Source organism: Hippocampus guttulatus, chromosome 5 (assembly GCF_054856545.1).
Source record: "Hippocampus guttulatus isolate MCC_2025c chromosome 5, RoL_Hgut_1.0, whole genome shotgun sequence".
NCBI classification, from domain to species: Eukaryota; Metazoa; Chordata; class Actinopteri; order Syngnathiformes; family Syngnathidae; genus Hippocampus; species Hippocampus guttulatus.
In genome coordinates this window covers 23321553-23341604 of record NC_141265.1, presented here as the reverse complement: position 1 = coordinate 23341604, position 20052 = coordinate 23321553, and the positions used below count along the sequence as shown (strand labels likewise).

Genomic DNA, 20052 nt, shown 5'->3' with positions numbered 1-20052 from the left:
CCATTTTTATGTATGTATAGTGCAGGTCATGCAGGGAGCAGATGGATGATTTTCGCTGGCATCGTGCTGACCGGGACAATCCTACATCTCAGTGGATGAACTCGAAACATTTTTGGAACTGACTTTTATCATTGGCTTTGTTCAAAAAAGAACTATCACCATGTCGCGGTGTGTTCAACAATATGGTGTGTATCCTGTCGTGTGCCCTTGAAAGCCCCTAGGGGTGGAATTTCTCACACACACACACACACACACATTCACACACATACACACGGGTACACACACACACGCACATTCTCACATTCGAATACACACTCCTGTATGCACACGATGCTCATCGATTTTTGGTAAATTTAAAAAATGTAAATTAGTACTCGAAAGAACATTTTTTTCCCCAATCATTCAATAGCTTTTTCATTTGTTTTCTGAAAAATACTCTTCATGTTTGAGTTGTCATAAAAGCAAAAAAAAAAAAAAAAAAGTCTTTTGACAAAACAAATGTTTTGCCTATGTTCTACTGCAGATGACTAAAGAAATGGTAGAAATGAACTTTTTTGTGTGGTGAAAAAAGAGTCTTCTTACCTTTGTTTTGGTAGGTTCGATGTTTATATAGCCATAGACAGGATTGAGACAATTACCTTTAAAATGTATGAATGTACTTTTGGATTAATCCAATTCCAAATATGCTAATGAAGACAAAATCTAAATAAATATTGCTACAATATATATTTGCATGCAGTGGACCCCACTATTTGCGGGATATAGAGACAGGGTCTGGCAAATAGATAGGTAGTCAATTGATCAGTGATTCTCAACCAGTGCTCAGGTATATTTAGTGTAAGAACACTTGTGTGCCACGAGAAATTATCAAATTTTACTTAATTGGCCCAAAAATGTTTTTTTTTTATAATAAATCATGTTTTTGTTCATCTATCTATCTCTATCAGTGTTTTATAGAGGCTGACAGAAAATGAAAAATCATTTGTATTGGATAGCAGAAAGTATATAATTGACTTTTTGTGACATTTTTGTTTGGTTGTGTGCTGTGAGATTTTTTTTTCTCCCAAACTTAAAATGTGTACCGTTACTCAGTTAAGATGGGAAATCACTGAGATAGATAGATACATAGATAGATAGATAGATGTAGAGTGTGCCAATCTACCTCCTGAGAGGTGCAGGGTTTGATTGCCTCAAAATGAATTTTTGTCGAGGCCTGTATTTAGTTTTTTGGTCTTTTAAATAATTTGGTTGAACCACAATTCATAAGTAGTGACTGTCATGGGTTAATGTTTGAAAACATGTATTTTTCTTTTTATTACTCGTAGTAGCAGTAGTAGTAGCAGCAGCCACAACTCGAGAACGACCTCCCAGGGGTGTTGGGTGTGCCAGAAGGCTACGAACAGTTCTCAACTAACAACTTCCATCTGGGTTTTTTAACTACCTGGGACCTTATGGCTCCAATATCCTGGGTGCCTACCAAAGGAGCCAATTTCCATTTGCTGCTCTATCTACCAAGCCTCCGCATCATTAGAGATGGAGACGTAGAATCCAAGCCGGGACCCGAGATACAATGTGCAGAATGCAAGATGGTGTCACGGAAAGGGGGATTGAAATGTCAAGCTTGCGATTGAGTGTTCCGCCAAAAGTGTGTACGAGCGTCAAGAACGGAGATCGAGAGGATGAAGAAGGTGGATTTGAGTGTCACTTTTGCTACAACACCGTGGTGAATGAACATTGTTACAAATGTGATGATATTATCCATATGACTCATGCAAAAACATTGTGCCAAGAATGTGGAAATGTCTGGCTAGTTCGTGTGAGCTTTTTATTTTATTTTTTGCACGTTGTGGCCACAGACACTCTCTTTCAAATACAACATGTATTGTACAAAGCATTCACAGTCGCCTCTCCATTCATAGTCAAGAGCAATAGAAACTTTTGCCTGCCAGATCTCATCTCAGGCCGTGGTTTATCGTGGTTAATACCTGAGGTAATCCGGAGCAACTGTGGTTCATATGTGGGTCCCGGCATGTGCAAAGAGCATCCTGGAATTCTTCATTGTCAGTTGACTGAATAGGGATTATTTCTTGATTTGGGGCCGGAATATTCCTCCATACGGGAGCACAGAGAGATGTTATCCTCAATTTGTGGAGCAAGTGACGCAGTAGATAGCACGTCAGACTGCAAAACAGCAGGTGATGGATTCGACTCCTGGCTAGCTTGTGTGATTAAAAAAAAAATTTTTTTTGCACGTGGTGGTGCATCCATTGGCCGCAGCATAGCCTAGAGCAGTGTTTTTCGAACTTTTTTGAGCCAAGGCACACTTCTTTCATTGAAAAAAATCTCGCGGCACACCACTAGCTGAAAATATGAACACCCCCCCGCCGCCGCTTATTTTAACAATTAACGTGTTATATTGTTGCTATAACCGTTTTTAACATTGAAGAATGACGTTATAACAGCTTGAATTGGAATCAAATGAACACAAAGAAAACAGTATTTTATCATCTTTCATATTTATTGTTTCACCGTCGTCCTGCATTCATGCGTCACAAATTCGCTTGTCTCTCGTCAACACACAAGGCAATTGGCTAGCTGTTGCTGCTCCCTAGCGGTATGGGAGGGTACTACATGATTAGTTTCTGGGTGAACGACCGCACAGGCATACGAATTGGATATTTTCCCGCGGCACACCTGACAATGTCTCGCGGCACCAGTGTGCCGCGGCACACGGGTTGAAAAACACTGGCCTAGAGAAATAGAAACGTGCCTGCCACGTCTTACCTCAGGTCGCGGTAGGAAGGTGGTTAGTACTTGTACTAGTAGTTGTGACTCCAGCAACCCTGGTTCAAATCCTAGTCACGGCTACATGCAAAGAGCTTGCTTGACGTCTTCATTTGCAGTTCACTGAATAGGGATTATAACTTTTTGGACTGGAATATTTCTCGAATATAGCACAGAGAGATGTTGACTTAAATTCGTGGAGCTAGTGGTGCAATGGCTAACGCATCTGACTACAGATCGGAAGACGCCAGGTTCAACTCCTGGCTAGCTCGTTTATTTTTTTAACTTTTTTTTTTTTTTTTGCACGTGGGGGTAAACCCATTGTGGCCGCAGCATAGCACAGAGCAATAGAAACGTGTGCCTGCCAGATGATGTATCAGGTCGTGATTGTATAGTGGTTACTAATCATGCCTTGTGGCCACGACAATCCTGGTTCCAAATACTGGTCAAGGATTTGTGCGAAGTGCACACTTGAATTATTCCTTTGCAGGTGACTGAATACGGATTATTACTTTGGGACCGGAATTTTCCGCCACACGGGAGTGCAGAGAGATGTTGACTTAGATTCGTGGAGCTAGTGGTGGAATGGATAATGCATCTGACTACGGATCAGAAGACACTAGGTTCGACTCCTGGCCAGCTCGTGTGACTTTTCTTTTTGCATGTGGTGGTAAACCCGTTGTGCCCGCAGCATAGCCCAGAGCAATAGAAACTTGTGCCTGCTCGATCTTCTGTGAAGCCATGATCATATAGTGATTAGTCCCCTGCGTTTTGGCTGCAGCAATCCTGGTTCAAATCCTGGTCTCAGCATGTGCAAAAAGCATACTTGACTTATTCATTTACAGTGACCGTTCTGATTCAAACACTATGTTTTCTTTGTGTTCCAGAAACCAAATGAAACCCTGTCAAATGTCACAAGCTCATTTGGGGGGAATTCTTAGGCAACAGAGCAAGGCTGGGTTTGAACAGGGCACCCAAGGTTTACAAATCCTCGACTCTACCCTCACAGTTAGCAATGACCAGTTACACAATCGTTTTTTACAGCATTTAAGGTGAAGGAGGAGTGCGCTGCAGACTGCAAAAGGATATCATTATCATCAAGTTTCATATTTAGACTTGGTGTTTTTAAGACAAAAATTATGCACTTGATTTCGACATTTATTTATCTTCACACAAACTGTTTTATTCTGAATTTTATTGCTTCCATTGGTATTTGGTTTTGGTTTCTTGTGCAGCTTGTGTTCCCACGTTGGTCATTTTATATTATTGCTGATTTTTAGAGCGTAGTAAGAAATAAGGGAGTCTTTCTGAAAGTTGCAAAGGCCAACTCTGATGAGCAGAGTGTGTTGTGGCCGCAGCAATACTGGTTCAAATACAGCATGTACAGAGCCTTCATGGTGGCTGCTCAGTGCATAGCCCAGAGCAATAGAAATTTGATCCCGCCAAAACTTCTCTCAGTCCTCAATTGTATAGTGGTTAGTATTCTGCGAGGTGGGCGCAGCAACTGTGGTTCAAATGCGGGGGAATGTGCAAAAGAGCGTATTTCTTCACTTGCTGTTGATTAAAAACGGATGCTGACTTTATTTGCGACTGGAATTTTCCTTGACACCGCAGCACCTGTGGCGGTTCTGGGGAGGGGCCATGCTACAGAGGCAATGGCCCCTGTAGCACTGATTCTGGACCCCCCTGTATCCACCCAACGTTGATTATACAGTAGCGCCGAGTTGCCGGCGCCAAGGTGGAACTAAAGAGCGTTGTCACGTTGCAAGGTGGTGGTGGACCCCAAAAAGCAGGCAGGAGGGAGGAGCAGGGTGTATTTGAAGTATTGTATTTAAAACAAAGATAACTAAATCCAAAACAAAGCCCAAAGTAACCAACAAAAACAATGACATAAACAAAAACTATCAATAACCAAAACACTACTAGAACAAACCTAACAGCAGCAAAGGAACAGCAAACAAACAAACATGACAGTAGCAAGAGCAAACAATGACCCGACACTGGGTGTTCGGGCTGGGAGTCCTTTTAAAGCCCTAATTACCTATGACCAACAGGTGTGCAGCTGCCGGGGGAGCCCTACAGTGCCACCTGTTGGTCCCTAAACCGAATCATGACAGTACCCCTCCCTCAAGGGACGGATCCCAGACGTCCCAAAGTTGTCCAAAAGGCTTGCCTCGCCGGGGAACAGGAACCAAAAGCGACGGCAACCCTTGCCTCGCCGGAGAACAGGAACAAAAGTGACGGCGACCTTCGCCTCGCCGAAATACAAGAACAAGAAGCGATGGCAACCCTTGCCTCGCCGGAGAACAGGAACAAAAGCGACGTGACCTTCACCTCGCCAGGGAACAGGAACTAAACCGACGGCAATCCTTTGGCTGGGCGTGGCCTGATGTGGACGGAGCTCGACGTAACGGGGGATGTGGAACAGCCGGACGTGAACAGGGGCTCGGCCTGACGTGGGCGTGGACGTGGCACGGCTTGTCGTCGACGTGAATGTGACTCAGCTCGAACAGACACGTGACGAGCCTCGGCTCAACATGGACGCGGACGGGGCTTGGCCCACCGTAAACGCGGCATGATGAGACGAAAACAGGACAGCCGCATCACCAGTGCTGCCTGAAAGGGAAAGGGGTGTCGGCCGCAGACGCGCTCCGCCAGGCACATGGTGGAATAGGGACCAGTCCTTAGTACCTGCGGGGTCCTGGTGGTCGGGTCATTCTGTCACGTTGCAAGGTGGTGGTGGACCCCAAAAAGCAGGCAGGAGGGAGGAGCAGGGTGTATTTGAAGTATTGTATTTAAAACAAAGATAACTAAATCCAAAACAAAGTCCAAAGTAACAAACAAAAACCGTGACATAAACAAAAACTAGTGATGGGTCCAGCGACACCGATGCGTTGACGCATGCGCCGGGCTCACAGAGCAAACCACGTGTCGGTGCATGTGCTGCTTCATTACGTCACGTGATTGACACGTGAACTGCACCGGCGCAGTTTAGACTGCATCGGCTGCGTTGACACAGTCCAGGCTGCTAATTGACACGTGAACTGCATCGGTGCAGTTTAGACTGCATCGGCTGCTTGGCACAGTCCAAGCTGCGCCACTTAGTCCAGGGGGCGTTGACTCAGTGCAGGGGGCGTTGACGCAGCAAAAGCCCGCACAGTGTATCCTAAGGAAGTGCCTCTGGCGACACGATGCCGATTGCCGAAACAAGCCAGACCTCACCCTCGCTCGAATAAAAATATGTTTGGGCAGTACGAAAAACACACTGATTATCAGAAAAAATGTGTCCGCCTGACTTCGAGCGTCATGTCGGCTGTCATATAATAAATGTGAAGACAAAGCCCACAAGCATCCTCATTCACATGATTTTCACATTATTGAAACACATTGAATGATGCAATATGAATGCATGGATGTGAATTATATTGTCAAGGGTCAATGTCATCTTTATTGTCAAATATGCTTTATGTATGACATGCAGCATAGATGACATTTCTTCCTCTCAATCCTCAGTGCATACATGCATGCAAACATGCTGTGCATTAAACACACAGCTAAGAAAGGATAGCAGCTACACTGTATAAAAAAGACATGTAATCTGAACAGTATAGACAATATAAACAATATAAACAGCATAAACAACAACATAAACAATGGCGCTTGTGGCTATTGTGGGTAGAGTGAGGTAGTGCATTGTATACACGTCATCAAATCAGTTTGTTCAGTCTGTCAAGTCGGTTGGCTGCAGGGATTTTGAAGGTCCAGCAGGTGGCAGTGGTCAGCGACACAGTATCAGTACAGTATCAACACAGTGTGTCATTGTGTCGACACGCCTCATGAGGCCTCATGGACCCATCACTAAAAAACTATCAATAACCAAAACACTACTAGAACAAACATGACAGCAGCAAAGGAACAGCAAACAAACAAACATGACAGAAGCCAAGAGCAAACAATGACCCGACACTGAGTGTTCGGGCTGGGAGTCCTTTTAAAGCCCTAATTACCTATGACCAACAGGTGTGCAGCTGCTGGGGGAGCCCTACAGTGCCACCTGTTGGTCCCTAAACCGAATCATGACAAGCGTGGCTTAACATTTAGTCCAGGGGTGTCAAACTCATTTCATAGTATGGGCCACATACAGCCTCGGTCAATGTCAAGTGGCCGGACCATTAAAAATTATACCATACTCTGCTATAAATAACCAAAATATCATGTCTTTCCTTTGTTTTTGGTATAGTGAAGCACAAGAACATTAGGAAAATGTTGAAATTTAATGAACATGAAGCATTTGATGAAGCATCTAAGATTTCCTTAGACAAATGTGCAATTTACTTTTATCATTCACATATATGCATTGCAACTGATCCCACTGACTGTACAAAGGCACAAAACCTTAACAAGTAATTGGTATTGAAAAATATAGTAATGCAATTTTAAGATTAAACGATATTTATAAAGAAAGGAATTTTTAAACCATTTACACGAGCATATAAAATCAAAATGTAATCCCTGCCCACACCTTACAAATTATGGAGAGTGCTATAATATGTGTAAAGAATAACGGATTCACATGTCCTTGATAACGTCTGCTGTGTTGGGTCTGTCTCAGTGACAGACTGAGGCTGCTGTTGTCTTCTTCTCTAGTCAAAACAATGTTGTCTTTTCCTCTGATCAAAACAGTGTGTCCGTAGCGGATATCACATGAATTGCACCTTATTAAAAATATTCATTATGCATTTTTTCACTTTTAAATTATTCTGCGGGCCTGATCAAACCTCCTTGCGGGTCGGTTCCGCCCCGCAGGCCGTATGTTTGATATCACTGATCTAGTTGGACCCTTAGCTGCACCACTGAAAAAAGACGAGAGCGAAGATGAGAAATAGCCCGCAGAGAAGCAAGATTACCATGACGACGAGTGATATTATACAGTGTGTGACGATGTCATTCTATACGGAAAATGCATTCATAACCCATATATAATTAACAGTTCGGGACTTTACTATCACTGTATGAGGTAAGAATCAACAGCTTTTTATCACATTTACACAACGTTTTATGAATACAAGTAATGAACAAATCTTAAATATGGCAGGGAATGTGTTTCCCTTTTTAGTTTTTATTTTGAAAAGATTTTTGAAGTTACCCCTCCGTGAGTCGTCACCTTACCGTGGTGGAGGGGTTTGTGTGTCCCAATGATCCTAGGAGCGAAGTTGTCTGGGGCTTTATGCCCCTGGCAGGGTCACCCATGGCAAACAGGTTCTAGGTGAGGGGCCAGACAAAGCACGGCTCAAAACCCCTGATGATGATTACAATAAATGGATCTAAGTTTCCCTTGCCCGGACGCGGGTCACCGGGGCCCCCCTCTGGAGCCAGGCCTGGAGGTGGGGCTCGTTGGCAAGCGCCTGGTGGCCGGGCCTACACCCATGGGGCCCGGCCGGGCACAGCCCGAAGAGGCAACGTGGGTCCCCCTTCCCATGGGCTCACCACCCATGAGAGGGGCCAAAGGGTCGGGTGCAATGTGAGCTGGGCGGCAGCCAAAGGCGGGGACCCTGGCGGTCCGATCCTCGGCTGCAGAAGCTAGCTCTAGGGACATGGAATGTCACCTCTCTTGCAGGGAAGGAGCCCGAGCTGGTGTGTGAGGCAGAGAATTTCCGACTGGATATCGTCCAGTACCAGTTCTCTCGAGAGGTGTTGGACTCTCTTCCACTCTGGAGTTGCTCACGGTGAGAGGCGCAGAGCAGGTGTGGGAATACTCATTGCCCCCCGGCTCAGTGCCTGTACATTGGGGTTCACACCGGTAGACGAGAGGGTTGCCTCCCTCCGCCTTTGGGTGGGTGGACGGGTCCTGACTGTTGTTTGTGCATATGCACCAAACAGCAGCTCAGCATACCCACCCTTTTTGGAGTCCTTGGAGGGTGTGCTGGAGAGTACTCCTGCTGGGGACTCCCTTGTTCTGCTGGGGGACTTCAATGCTCACGTGGGCAATGACAGCGAGACCTGGAGGGGCGTGATTGGGAGGAACGGCCCCCCCCCGATCAGAAATCGAGTGGTGTTTTGTTATTGGACTTCTGTGCTCGCCACGGATTGTCCATAACGAACACATTGTTCAAACATAAGGGTGTCCATATGTGCACTTGGCACCAGGACACCCTAGGCCGCAGTTCGATGATCGACTTTGTAGTTGTATCATCGGATTTGCGGCCGCATGTTCTGGACACTCGGGTGAAGAGAGGGGCGGAGCTGTCAACTGATCACCACCTGGTGGTGAGTAGGCTCCGATGGTGGGGGAAGATGCCGGTCCGTCCTGGCAGACCCAAACGTATTGTGAGAGTTTGTTGGGAGCGTCTGGCGGAATCCCCTGTCAGAAGGAGTTTGAACTCCCACCTCTGACAGAGCTTTTCCCATGTTCCGGGGGAGGTGGGGGACATTGAGCCCGAGTGGACCATGTTCCGTGCCTCTATTGTTGAGGTGGCCAATCTGAGTTGTGGCTGTAAGGTGGTTGGTCCCTGTCGTGGCGGCAACCCTAGTACTCGCTGGTGGACACCAGCAGTAAGGGATGCCGTCAAGCTGAAGAAGGAGTCCTATCGAGCCTTTATGGCCTGTGGAACCCCAGAGGCAGCTGACGGGTATCGACTGGCCAAGCGGAACGCAGCTTCGGTGGTCGCCGAGGAAAAAACCCGAGCGTGGGAAGAGTTCGGTGAGGCCATGGAAGCCGATTCCGGACGGCTTCGAGGAAATTCTGGTCCACCATCCGACGTCTCGGGAGAGGGAAGCAGTGCACCACTAACGCTGTGTACAGTGGGGATATGGCGCTGCTGACTTCGACTCGGGACGTTGTGAACCGGTGGGCAGAGTACTTCGAAGACCTCCTCAACTCCACCAACACGCCTTCCTTGGAGGAAGCAGAGCCTGGGGTGGGCTCTCCTATCTCTGTGGTTGAAGTCACCGATGTGGTTAAAAAGCTCCTCGGTGGCAGGGCCCCAGGGGTGGATGAGATCCGCCCGGAGTTCCTCAAGGCTCTGGATGTTGTGGGGCTGTCCTGGTTGACACGCCTCTGTAACATCGCGTGGTCAACAGGTTGAGTGCCTCTGGATTGGCAGACCGGGGTGGTAGTCCATCTTTTTAAAAAGGGGGACCAGAGGGTGTGTTCCAACTACAGAGGGATCACACTCCTCAGCCTCCCTGGTAAGGTCTATTCAGGGGTGCTGGAGAGGAGGGTCCGTCAGGAAGTCGAGCCTCAGATTGAGGAGGAGCAGTGTGGTTTTCGTCCCGGCCGTGGAACAGTGGACCAGCTCTACACCCTTAGCAGGGTCCTCGAGGGTATGTGGGAATTCGCCCAACCAGTCTACATGTGTTTTGTGGACTTGGAGAAGGCGTTTGACCGTGTCCCTCAGGGAGTTCTGTGGGGGGTGCTTCGTGGGTATGGGGTACCGAACCCCCTGATACGGGCTGTTCGGTCACTATACCACCGATGTCAGAGTTTGGTTCGCATTGCCGGCAGTAAGTCGGAATCGTTTCCAGTGGGGGTAGGACTCCGCCAAGGCTGCCCTTTGTCGCAGATTCTGTTCATAACCTTTATGGACAGAATTTCTAGGCGTCCGTTTTGGGGGCCTCAGTATTGCATCCCTGCTTTTTGCAGATGATGTGGTGCTGTTGGCTCCTTCAAACAGGGCTCTCCAACTCTCACTGGAGCGTTTCGCAGCTGAGTGTGAAGCGGTTGGGATGAAAATCAGCACCTCCAAATTTGAAACCATGGTCCTCAGTCGGAAAAGGGTGGAGTGCCCCCTCCGGGTCGGGGAGGAGATCTTGCCCCAAGTGGAGGAGTTCAAGTATCTTGGGGTCTTGTTCACAAGTGGGGGCAGGAGAGAGCGGGAGATCGACAGGCGGATCGGTGCAGCGTCTGCTGTGATGCGGACGCTGTATCGGTCTGTCGTGGTGAAGGAGCTGAGCCAAAGGGCGAAGCTCTCAATTTACCGGTCGATCTACGTTCCAACCCTCATCTATGGGTCGTGACCGAAAGAACGAGATCCCGGATACAAGCGGCCGAAATGAGTTTTCTCCGCAGGGTGTCCGGACTCTCCCTTAGCGATAAGGTGAGAAGCTCGGTCATCCGGGAGGGGCTCAGAGTCGAGCCGCTTCTCCTCCACATTGAGAGGAGCCAGATGAGGTGGCTTGGGCATCTGATTCGGATGCCTCCTGAGCGCCTCCCTGGTGAGGTGTTCCGGGCATGTCCCACCGGGAGGAGACCCCGGGGAAGACCCAGGACACGCTGGAGAGACTATGTCACCCAGCTGGCCTGGGAACGTCTCGGGATCCCCCGGGGAGAGCTGGAAGAAGTAGCTAGGGAGAGGGAAGTCTGGGCTTCCCTGCTAAAGCTGTTGCCCCCGCGACCCGGCCCCGGATAAGCGGTGGAAGATGGATGGATGGAATTTGAAGTTACATGTTGGTGCTCACCAGGAATGCATAAGCAAAATTGCACAAAGGCCTATGTCAAATTTTCACTTGAAAGAATAGTGAACAATCTTGGGATTGTTTTCTGTGAAAGTTTCAAGTAGTGTGTACATTGAATACACTTCATCTTTAGCATATTTAGTATAAAGCTCATGTTCGGGGCCATTCTGGCTGGTCCGAATCATGGCACCTGTGTATCCAGACACGGCGCTTGGCATATGCTGATCACGCACTAGCACGTAGGGCACCACCAGCCTGGTGGGACACCCCCCCCAAAAAATCAAGATTGTTTAACACCCTCGTGCGGTGATTAATCACAGTTCGGGTCTCGGTATTTTTCCCAAATATGACACTTTTCCAAAATATGACAACTTTTTTCACTTTTGAATTTTTTTTCACTTTCAACTTTCAAAATGTTCAGTGGCTGAGGCCAAGACATACATATGTTTATTTATTTATTTATATATATATTTGGCACCCTCTATGAGCCACAGCAGCAGGAGTGTCTCAAAAACACAGTAACTATGCTGCATTTGTAAATAAAAAAAAAACACCCAGTCCAAATATTGCATATGACATAAATAGAGCCTTGAATATGTCACCAAACCGCAGGAACAGAATTTTATTTCATGCCTGCTTTTTTTCTGCAATGGCCATTTCAAAATAATGTGACATAATGGATATTTTTCCCATATTTGACTGCGCTTTGAGGTGTGATAACTAAGTCATTTTTGATTTTTTTTTTTCACTTTCAACCTCCAAAGTAGCATCAGACCTAGCCATACATATATAGTTTGTATTGCTTTTTCCTTCTGTATGAATAACAAAATGATTATGTGTTATCACTCGATAGAAGTCACTCTAACTCTATATGTCCAATATTGTGTATTGCGTGTATATAGATATCGGAGTGAAAAAATGTTGTACATGGTAATTAGAACCTTGAAAAAGTAAGAGTCACAAAAACCATGAAAAATGTTGAAGTAACATACTTTATAACAAACAACCAAAACAAAACAACCAGCAACTAATATACAAACTTCATAACAAAAATAAAGAACAAACACAACACTTAACTTTTTTTTAACACTCTTTACAAATGGTTGTAGTGTGTTTGTGGCAGATGGCCTTTCCACATCTGCCACAATAATTTGAAGCGCGAAGTGGTTTCTCACAAAAGCTGCATTGCTTTCTCCTTCTTGAATCTCTTCCCTTAGCTGCTGCCCCGACCTGCTGCGCAGCTGCACCAGGAGCCCTCTTTGCCCTCCTCAGGCATTCGGGCTCGGTGAGGGCGACTCCCACCTCGCTCAGGAAAAGCCTCCTTTTGAATAGTTTTTTTTCATTCCATTTCGGATTGATAGAAACAAACAAAACAAAAGCATTGAACAACGAAACGTCCAGCATGTGATAAAAGAGGCACATGGGCCACCTTTGGGTTCGCCTCCGGGTAGTGTAGGTGGCGCAGGCCTGCAAAACAAAGCAAAACATCAGATGACAAGACAGCTTGATTAGAACACATGCTGGAGACTATCCTAGACAAAACTTGTGCTTACTTGGTCCAGGTGATCCACTGCGCCTTTGCCCTTTTGTACGCCAGGATGATGTGCGGTTTCTTTTGTGGACCCTCCTCCAGCTGTGGTTCCCGGTGTTTTGTTCTGAGGAGCACAACATTCTTCCCCTTCTTGGGGACGTAGGAGACCAGTGCCATGGTTTTGGTGAAGGCAAACACGCTGGACTTCACTTGTCGGTGACGAAACTGGAGGACTTGTGGGGGGAGCTCTGGCTTGTTTTTTCTTACTGTCCCAACTAGTGCCTTTTTTTTCAGCAGCTCAAGAGCTAGTGGGACTGAACAAAAAAATTTGTCCATAGTGATGGTGTGCCCCTCCAGAGAGTCGCACAGTCTGAGGACGGTGTGCATGCCAACATTTTTTGTGCGCTCTCCTCCTGGAGGCTTTCCAACATACACCTCCAGCTTCCAGGCGTACGACGTGTCAACATCGCACAGGGCACTGGGCATGCGTGTGCACAAATGCACAATGTGCCTGCGCGTTCTACTGGCATGCAGACGAGAAAAAAGACTGACGAGCACATCATTTCAAATGGCCGTATGTACACTCCGAAAGCGTGGCTGTTTTTCGCCTGTGCTCAGCGCGCGTACCCGCGCGTCATGTTCATGACGAGACCACACGGCTTGGGCATGCATTGCATAACAGCTTGACCAATTCAAAACTCGATTTTCAAAACGTAATACCTGATTTTCCAAAAAACACCCAGCTAGCAATGCTCTGCAAACTGCATTACATTGTTTTGCACGTGCGCGCGAGCGTGCACGTGCAAACCAATGTAATTTATGTGCAACACACGCGGATCGGACTTCTTAAGAGGTGACACCAGAAAGTTGAGTCTGTCTGGCTGACGTCTCCGCAAAAGACGCGTACGACCTGACAATCAAATGTGCACAAAATGGCGGAAAAGTACTGCTTCGATGTCTTTGCTCTTTGCTGCTCTATGTGACGTGCACATACGATCATATCCATACACACAGATGCAAATAGACCTCTCTCAACAAACTAGACCGTTTATTCGAATGAAAATGACGAACTGGATGTTTTTGAAATGACGGCACGAGAATCATATTTTAGGCTCTACCGCCATCTTGTGGAAAGTGAGGTAAAAAACTAGTACCACAATTCTCACGCTTTGATCGTGTTGGTGAGCCGCCAATTGTGCAAAAATTGAGAAAAATGCACGATAAAACATCAGGTTTACAGTCTATTGAAAATTGGCATTTGTAATGGGCGTCAATGTGTCATTTTTGGGAGTTTTACTGAGTCCAAAGGCCAAATATGTCACGATGTCATATGTATCCCACTGTAATGTTCAAAATTGTCCAGCAAGGTGTCATTTTGAACCAAAGAACACCTGTGCTCTGCAGTCACATCATAACACAACGTATTAAATAAGATGCAGAACAGAAAGTGAAGAACAGGGGGCAGTGTTGTATCATACTGTACGAATGCAGATCTTATGCATGCCCCCCCTCAAGCTCTGTGATTTATCTGTTCCAACCAGAGTGTCCACAGCCTCTTTGTCAAAGTCAGCTAGGATAAGCACCAACTGACCCACGGTCAGGGGTGCCAAAAGGGGGCGAACAGTGGTCATGATTTTCATGACCCATGACCTAAAGGGGCTTCAGAAAAAAAGTACACTGGACTTCCTACTCATTGGGGTCGGCATTTGCGAATTTACTTATTTGAAAGTTGCTTTTTTTTTTTTTTTGAGAACCATGTGATTTGCCAAAAATAAACTCTTGAGGTTCCGCTTTATTTTGCCTACCTCGTTTAGTTATTGGACATGGGAGTCAGCTTGATCCAGACAGAGGGGGCCTCTTTGAATTTCTGCTTTTGCCTCGGAATTTACCTTGCCTGAGTGAGATGAACCAGAAGTACTGGAAGGATAGGGCCGAATTCTACAAATGTTTTGGAAAGGTGCCTGGGTACAATGTGTTTTGGCAAAGGTTACTCCTGACCAACCTTAAAAATGGATCCATCATCCATGATCCGAGCCGCTCATCCTCATGAGGGTTGCGGGCGTGCTGGAGACGATCACATCTGTCATTGGGCAATAGGCGGGTAAAACCTGAACACACAGACAAACAACCAATCACATTCACAGTCACACCTAGGTACAATTTAGAGTTTTCCATTAAACCCATGCATGTTTTTGGAGCATGGGAATAAACTGGAGTACCTAGAGAAAACCCACGCAGGCACAGGGAGAACATGCAAACCCCACACAGGAAGGCCGGGACCGGATTCGAACCCATGACCTCTGCACTGTGAGGTGGACGTGCTTACAAGATGATCACCGTGCCGCCGCTGAGAATCCTATTATTTAAAAATGTTTCCTTTAAAGGGACACTTGGGCCTGGATGGTCCAATTTTCACCGTCAAGCTCAATTTGTTTTTTTTTATTAAAATCAGGACTATATTTCTTTGCCTTTTCAATTATATTCATATGTTTGGGAGAAATCAAGAACACAAAGAACATCAAAACCGAGAGGCCACAACGGATTAGGCAACCCAGGCAATTGCCTCTAGCCCTGAGTTGAAGAGCGGATGCAAAGAAAGGATATGATATGATTGTATATCCATCCATTTTCCGAACCGCTTGATCCTCACTAGGGTCGCGGGGGGTGCTGGAGCCTATCCCAGCCGTCTCCGGGCAGTAGGCGGGGGACACCCTGAATCAGTTGCCAGCCAATCGCAGGGCACACGGAGACGAACAACCATCCACGCCCACACCCACACCTAGGGACAATTTAGAGCATCCAATCAGCCTGCCATGCATGTTTTTGGAATGTGGGAGGAAACCGGAGCACCCGGAGAAAACCCACGCAGGCCCGGGGAGAACATGCAAACTCCACACAGGGAGGCCGGAGCTGGAATCGAACCCGGTACCTCTGCACTGTGAAGCCGACGTGCTAACCACTGGACTACCGGGCCGCCCATGATATGATTGTATAAATGATAAAACAAAGAAATTGTACTGCTTCAGATACAAACTGTCAGGAATCCCCTGTACAGGCCTCTTACCAGCTGTTGCAGGCTAGTAGGGAACCTGAGGGGCATTTAACATTATCCATATCAATGACACAACCGGAAAACTCTAAAGACAGTGCAATAACACACCGGGACTTGAGAAGCTCCTTAATGGGGCCCCCTACTATCAGGCTTGTCGTCAAACACACTGACAACAAAATAAAAATCATATCAATCTTTTTTTTTTTTTATGAGGGTAGAGGGGAGGACAGTTATGCTTCTTGTCTGAGAGGCACCGGGGGGTCTAAGAACTCCCCTGGCGGGCACAATGGGTCACCCACCCTCTACCCCTCAGAAGCCAGCTCGCAGGAACAAAGGACTATCAAAGCATGGAATAGGCACAGGCTTTTTGGGCCGCCTGCACCCTACAGGCATTTTATTTGGGACAGCATGAGCTTCCAGGATTCTTGTTTACACTATGGAAAATATTGGCAGTGGCTGAGCTCAGACCTCGTGCCATTGATTGGTGCTTTAACTGCATGACCGAACTCTGACCAAAGCTGTTTCATGTATTGACAGGAATGGCGTGATTAATTAAAAAGAAAATAGTTTTTAGTATGGCTGGCTGCATTTAGCTCTGATGTGGAGAGTTGCAGTAGCAGTGGCAGAAAAGGGGGAGGGAGAAGTACACACAGACTTCACAATGACTGCAAATTGAGGGAGGGGTCTGAGAGACATTAACCCACAATACACTGCTGAGTTTTGACAGATTCCTCCTCCAGGGCTGTTGAATTTATGAGCCATTACTACTGTCGGCCCAAAATCTAGTTGGTGCATTATGCTCCATGTCTTTCTCAATTGGTGGGGCAGTGACTGACATCTATTGAATAAACCTGTATTCTAGACACAGGCCAGTTGATAGCGTCTGCGTGCCATGCTTGGAGTGAGAGGAGGCCACGTTGTTGTGATCTTTCCAGTAGCCCCGATACTCCCTATTTTTCTTGTGCTTTCACTTGTGTTCATAATTGCAAAGATCAGTGGACAATGCTGGAGCCTCCGAGTCCTTAAAGCAGCTATTGTACATTAAGATCCAGCTGGCCTGTTTCCGTGTCATTCAATGGAACATTATTCCTTAGTGGCACTGCAGTTTCCTTCATAGATGGAGACTGGATCGTAAACTAGAGGCAGGTAGTTTCATAAGTTGTGAAGAAAAAAAATGCAATTTTCTAATTAAGATGTCTTGCACGCTCAAGTAAGCCTGGTAATTATGAGTGCAAACATTTTACTTGAAAAAAAAAACACATTAGTAAAAAAATCCTGGATGTTCACAAACATCTTGTATGGCTCTCGCCACAAAATGTTTTGGAATCCTGAGTAGTTTTTTATGTAAATAAACCAAAAAATGTGGGAATTTTTAAAGCACATTATCAATGCATTGTAACCTCTGCAACAATTTTCAGCATATATCAAACAAGTCACAACAGACCACTGATGCTCCTCACAAAACTGTCCTGATTTAGCCTACAGTCTAAATAGCTTGTAAATGGGATGATGGAGGTTAATGAGGAAATGCAGTCCTGTCCACTTGTCTATCCACTTCAAAGGGAAGGTCAATTTATTGACCTCTCCGGATATGCATGCATGCATGACAAAATGCTGACAAATAATCTGTGAGGCCTTGATGTTCCATTAAATGATCGATTCAGCCCGTTTAGAGTGGGGCCTGGTCAGGGACCACGAAAAGGTCAGTGTTTGTTAGTTCATTGATGTAGTGATAAATAAATCAATAAAGGCGAGGGAAAGGTTCAGTAAATCAAACAATTCCAGAGAGACTTTTAACTTATCTTATACAGCTGAAGAGGGAGTCACTCCTGCTACTTCCTCTATGTTTATGGACACTGCTATTTACGGCTTTGCGACTGCTGTGGAGTTGGAAATACAGTAATATCACTGTAACCGTCCAAAAAACAATGTTACTCAATCAGAGTCAAATACTAATCAAAGATGCATGTGTCCCATCTACTGTCTGATTGTTGATAGTTTTCTTCTTATTTCCATTCGGAATAAAACACATTCATTTTTGAAGTCCAATTTCAGAAATCACAATGTTACTGTCTTGGAGTGAGGGGTGTGAGTGCACGTTGACTTCGTTCATATGCACTTCATGCTGATACAAGTGTTGGATGCCAAGTTTCACGGCAGGTTTATAATGAAATATTCTATCACAGTTGCAGTGGCTTAACTGAGGTTCAACCCGATCGGCAGCAGCAGTCATTGCACAACCACCAAAACTAAACTGATTTGCAGATGTAAGTTGGACATACATTCATCTTGTAACTTCTAATATTCAACAGGGCAAAACATGTAAAATAAATTCTAATAATAACAAAATCATTATTTTAGCACAAAGCAAAAAGTTAAAAGGCAATGTTACTTTTAAAATAACAGATTTTAAAATTAATGTGACATTGTGCTCAATATGTGGTAAATTAACATCCACAGATTATATCCAGTCAATGGTTCACGAGTTAATAAGGAGCATGGCCCATCACATACATCAAAAGTTGTTTGTTTTTAATATTGGTGATTATGTTGACAAACTGGTGATGACATATTGTAATGGTGAAGACGCTTTCAGACGAGGTAAAGTGCAAGAAAACGCGAATCAACAGTTATTGAGGAAAATAATGTACTGTAATATCAATACCAGCCAGAGGGCGGCAGTAGCACCTTACGACTCAAAAATATTCTCTCTTAACTCATTGAATACCACCCCTTTTCACTGGAGCAAGCCCCTCAATCCCTCACATTTTACTGAATTTTGACTGATTTGCAAGGCCCACAGAATTTTCTGTTCTATGGCTATATATACATGCAACCTGTCAAAAGAAAGGTGAGACTCTCTTCTTTCAGCAGAAAAAAAGGTTGTTTCTATCTTTCTCCGTTCGTTGGCAATCAGCATTAGAAAACTGCTAAGTTTTATGGGAAAGGCCGATTTTCTGCAGAAATCCAGAGAAAATGAGCTTTTTGTAAAAGCATGCATTTCAAGCATCATTTCAAGTTTGACACTATTTTTTGCTTTTGTGGCAGCTCAAATACCTCAATAATGTGTTCCTCCTACAAAAGAACATTACAAATAATGTTTTTATAGCAAAATAATTTATTTGCACACAACAAAACTATTGAACTATGAACAAAAGTGCAGCTGTGGAGAAGATGGTTTTTGGCTTCCATCCAGTTTGTCACCACATCGATTCATCCCACCACGTCCAGATGCACGACCTATAAATTATAGAAACATAAAAAGTTGCAAATATATCTTGCTGCAGAGTGAGGTACAATAATTTTATTTACCTTTCTTTCCACCACCAAAGCGAGGAGTCGTCATCTTTTGGCTTCTGGTTGGACAATCTGTAATGTATATGTATATGTAAGTATGTACAATTACCACACTTTTATTTTTCTATTTTTTTTTATTGTTGCTTTCCACTTACATTTCAACATCTCTCACACATACATGCTCGCACACTGCTATTTACACCATTCATTCCACGTTGCTCAGCATCCAATTTGAAATGAAATGGAATATGAATTTAACACGAGTGGTTTTAGCAGAGCTGAGCGGACCAAATGTGTCCTGTTTTTTTTTGTTTAAACCTATGGCGACATGCAAGTCAGCGCATATTTTCATCCACATCTACGAGACGCATCAACCGTACATAAATGATTAGTGTTACTGGCAACTTCATAGTATAGCGGGGAATGTAGCGGTACATAAAAGTGACTGAGGAGGCATAAGAAGTGATCAAGTTTTGAATGGGAACTTGCAAGCGAGTCAGCAGTTACCTCCTCGTTCCAGCGGCTCTGGCGAGGACTCTCAGCTGCTTTCCGTTATGTCCGAAGGCACATATTCGTCCGACATATCGGGATCCAAATCGCTCTGCAATTCATCGTTTTCGCCGTCGTCTTACGAGACGATTCCAAAGAATCGCTGACGTGTGCCCGGCGTCGGCCATGCGAAGCAATGCATCCTCTTTGCCGTCATCGCTGGAAGTCGCCGGGGAGACGATTTGTGGGTGATGTGGGGCATCGGGAGGCACGAAATGCTCTGCCAAGCGATGATCGCTGACGTGGAGCAAGTTCATCTTCATCAGATGAACTCGAAACTCGGCGTGAGCAATGCGGGCCGCGTGTAGCACGCCATGTTTGTGCAGGCCGACGTTCGTTTGACGGGTGCCGCTTTCGATTAGTGACCGAAGCGTCATTTTCTCTT

At 45.5% G+C, this 20052-nt stretch overlaps 1 protein-coding gene and 2 long non-coding RNA genes across 5 annotated transcripts in view; 1 reads left to right on the top strand and 2 right to left on the bottom strand.

Moving 5' to 3' along the window:
- rad17 (RAD17 checkpoint clamp loader component) overlaps positions 1-4367 on the top strand; it is a 93916-nt gene extending 89549 nt beyond the window's left edge. For 2 of the 3 annotated variants that reach the window (XM_086110630.1, XM_086110631.1), the window contains exon 24: positions 21-4367. In XM_086110630.1, the coding sequence (XP_085966756.1) occupies positions 21-122 (102 nt within the window). In that variant the 3' untranslated portion in view covers positions 123-4367. The remainder of the gene's footprint in view (positions 1-20) is intronic. The other variant, XM_086110632.1, reaches the window with a different exon arrangement.
- Positions 4368-12214: 7847 nt separating this feature from the next.
- LOC147205565 (uncharacterized) lies at positions 12215-13678 on the bottom strand. Its single transcript, XR_015100954.1, has 2 exons — positions 12792-13678; positions 12215-12705 (listed from the first exon to the last, which is right to left on the bottom strand). It is a non-coding gene; the product is annotated as an uncharacterized LOC147205565 (long non-coding RNA).
- A 5251-nt stretch (positions 13679-18929) lies between these two features.
- On the bottom strand, positions 18930-19714 carry LOC147205564 (uncharacterized). Its single transcript, XR_015101043.1, has 3 exons — positions 19626-19714; positions 19134-19190; positions 18930-19061 (listed from the first exon to the last, which is right to left on the bottom strand). It is a non-coding gene; the product is annotated as an uncharacterized LOC147205564 (long non-coding RNA).
- Positions 19715-20052: the final 338 nt, after the last annotated feature.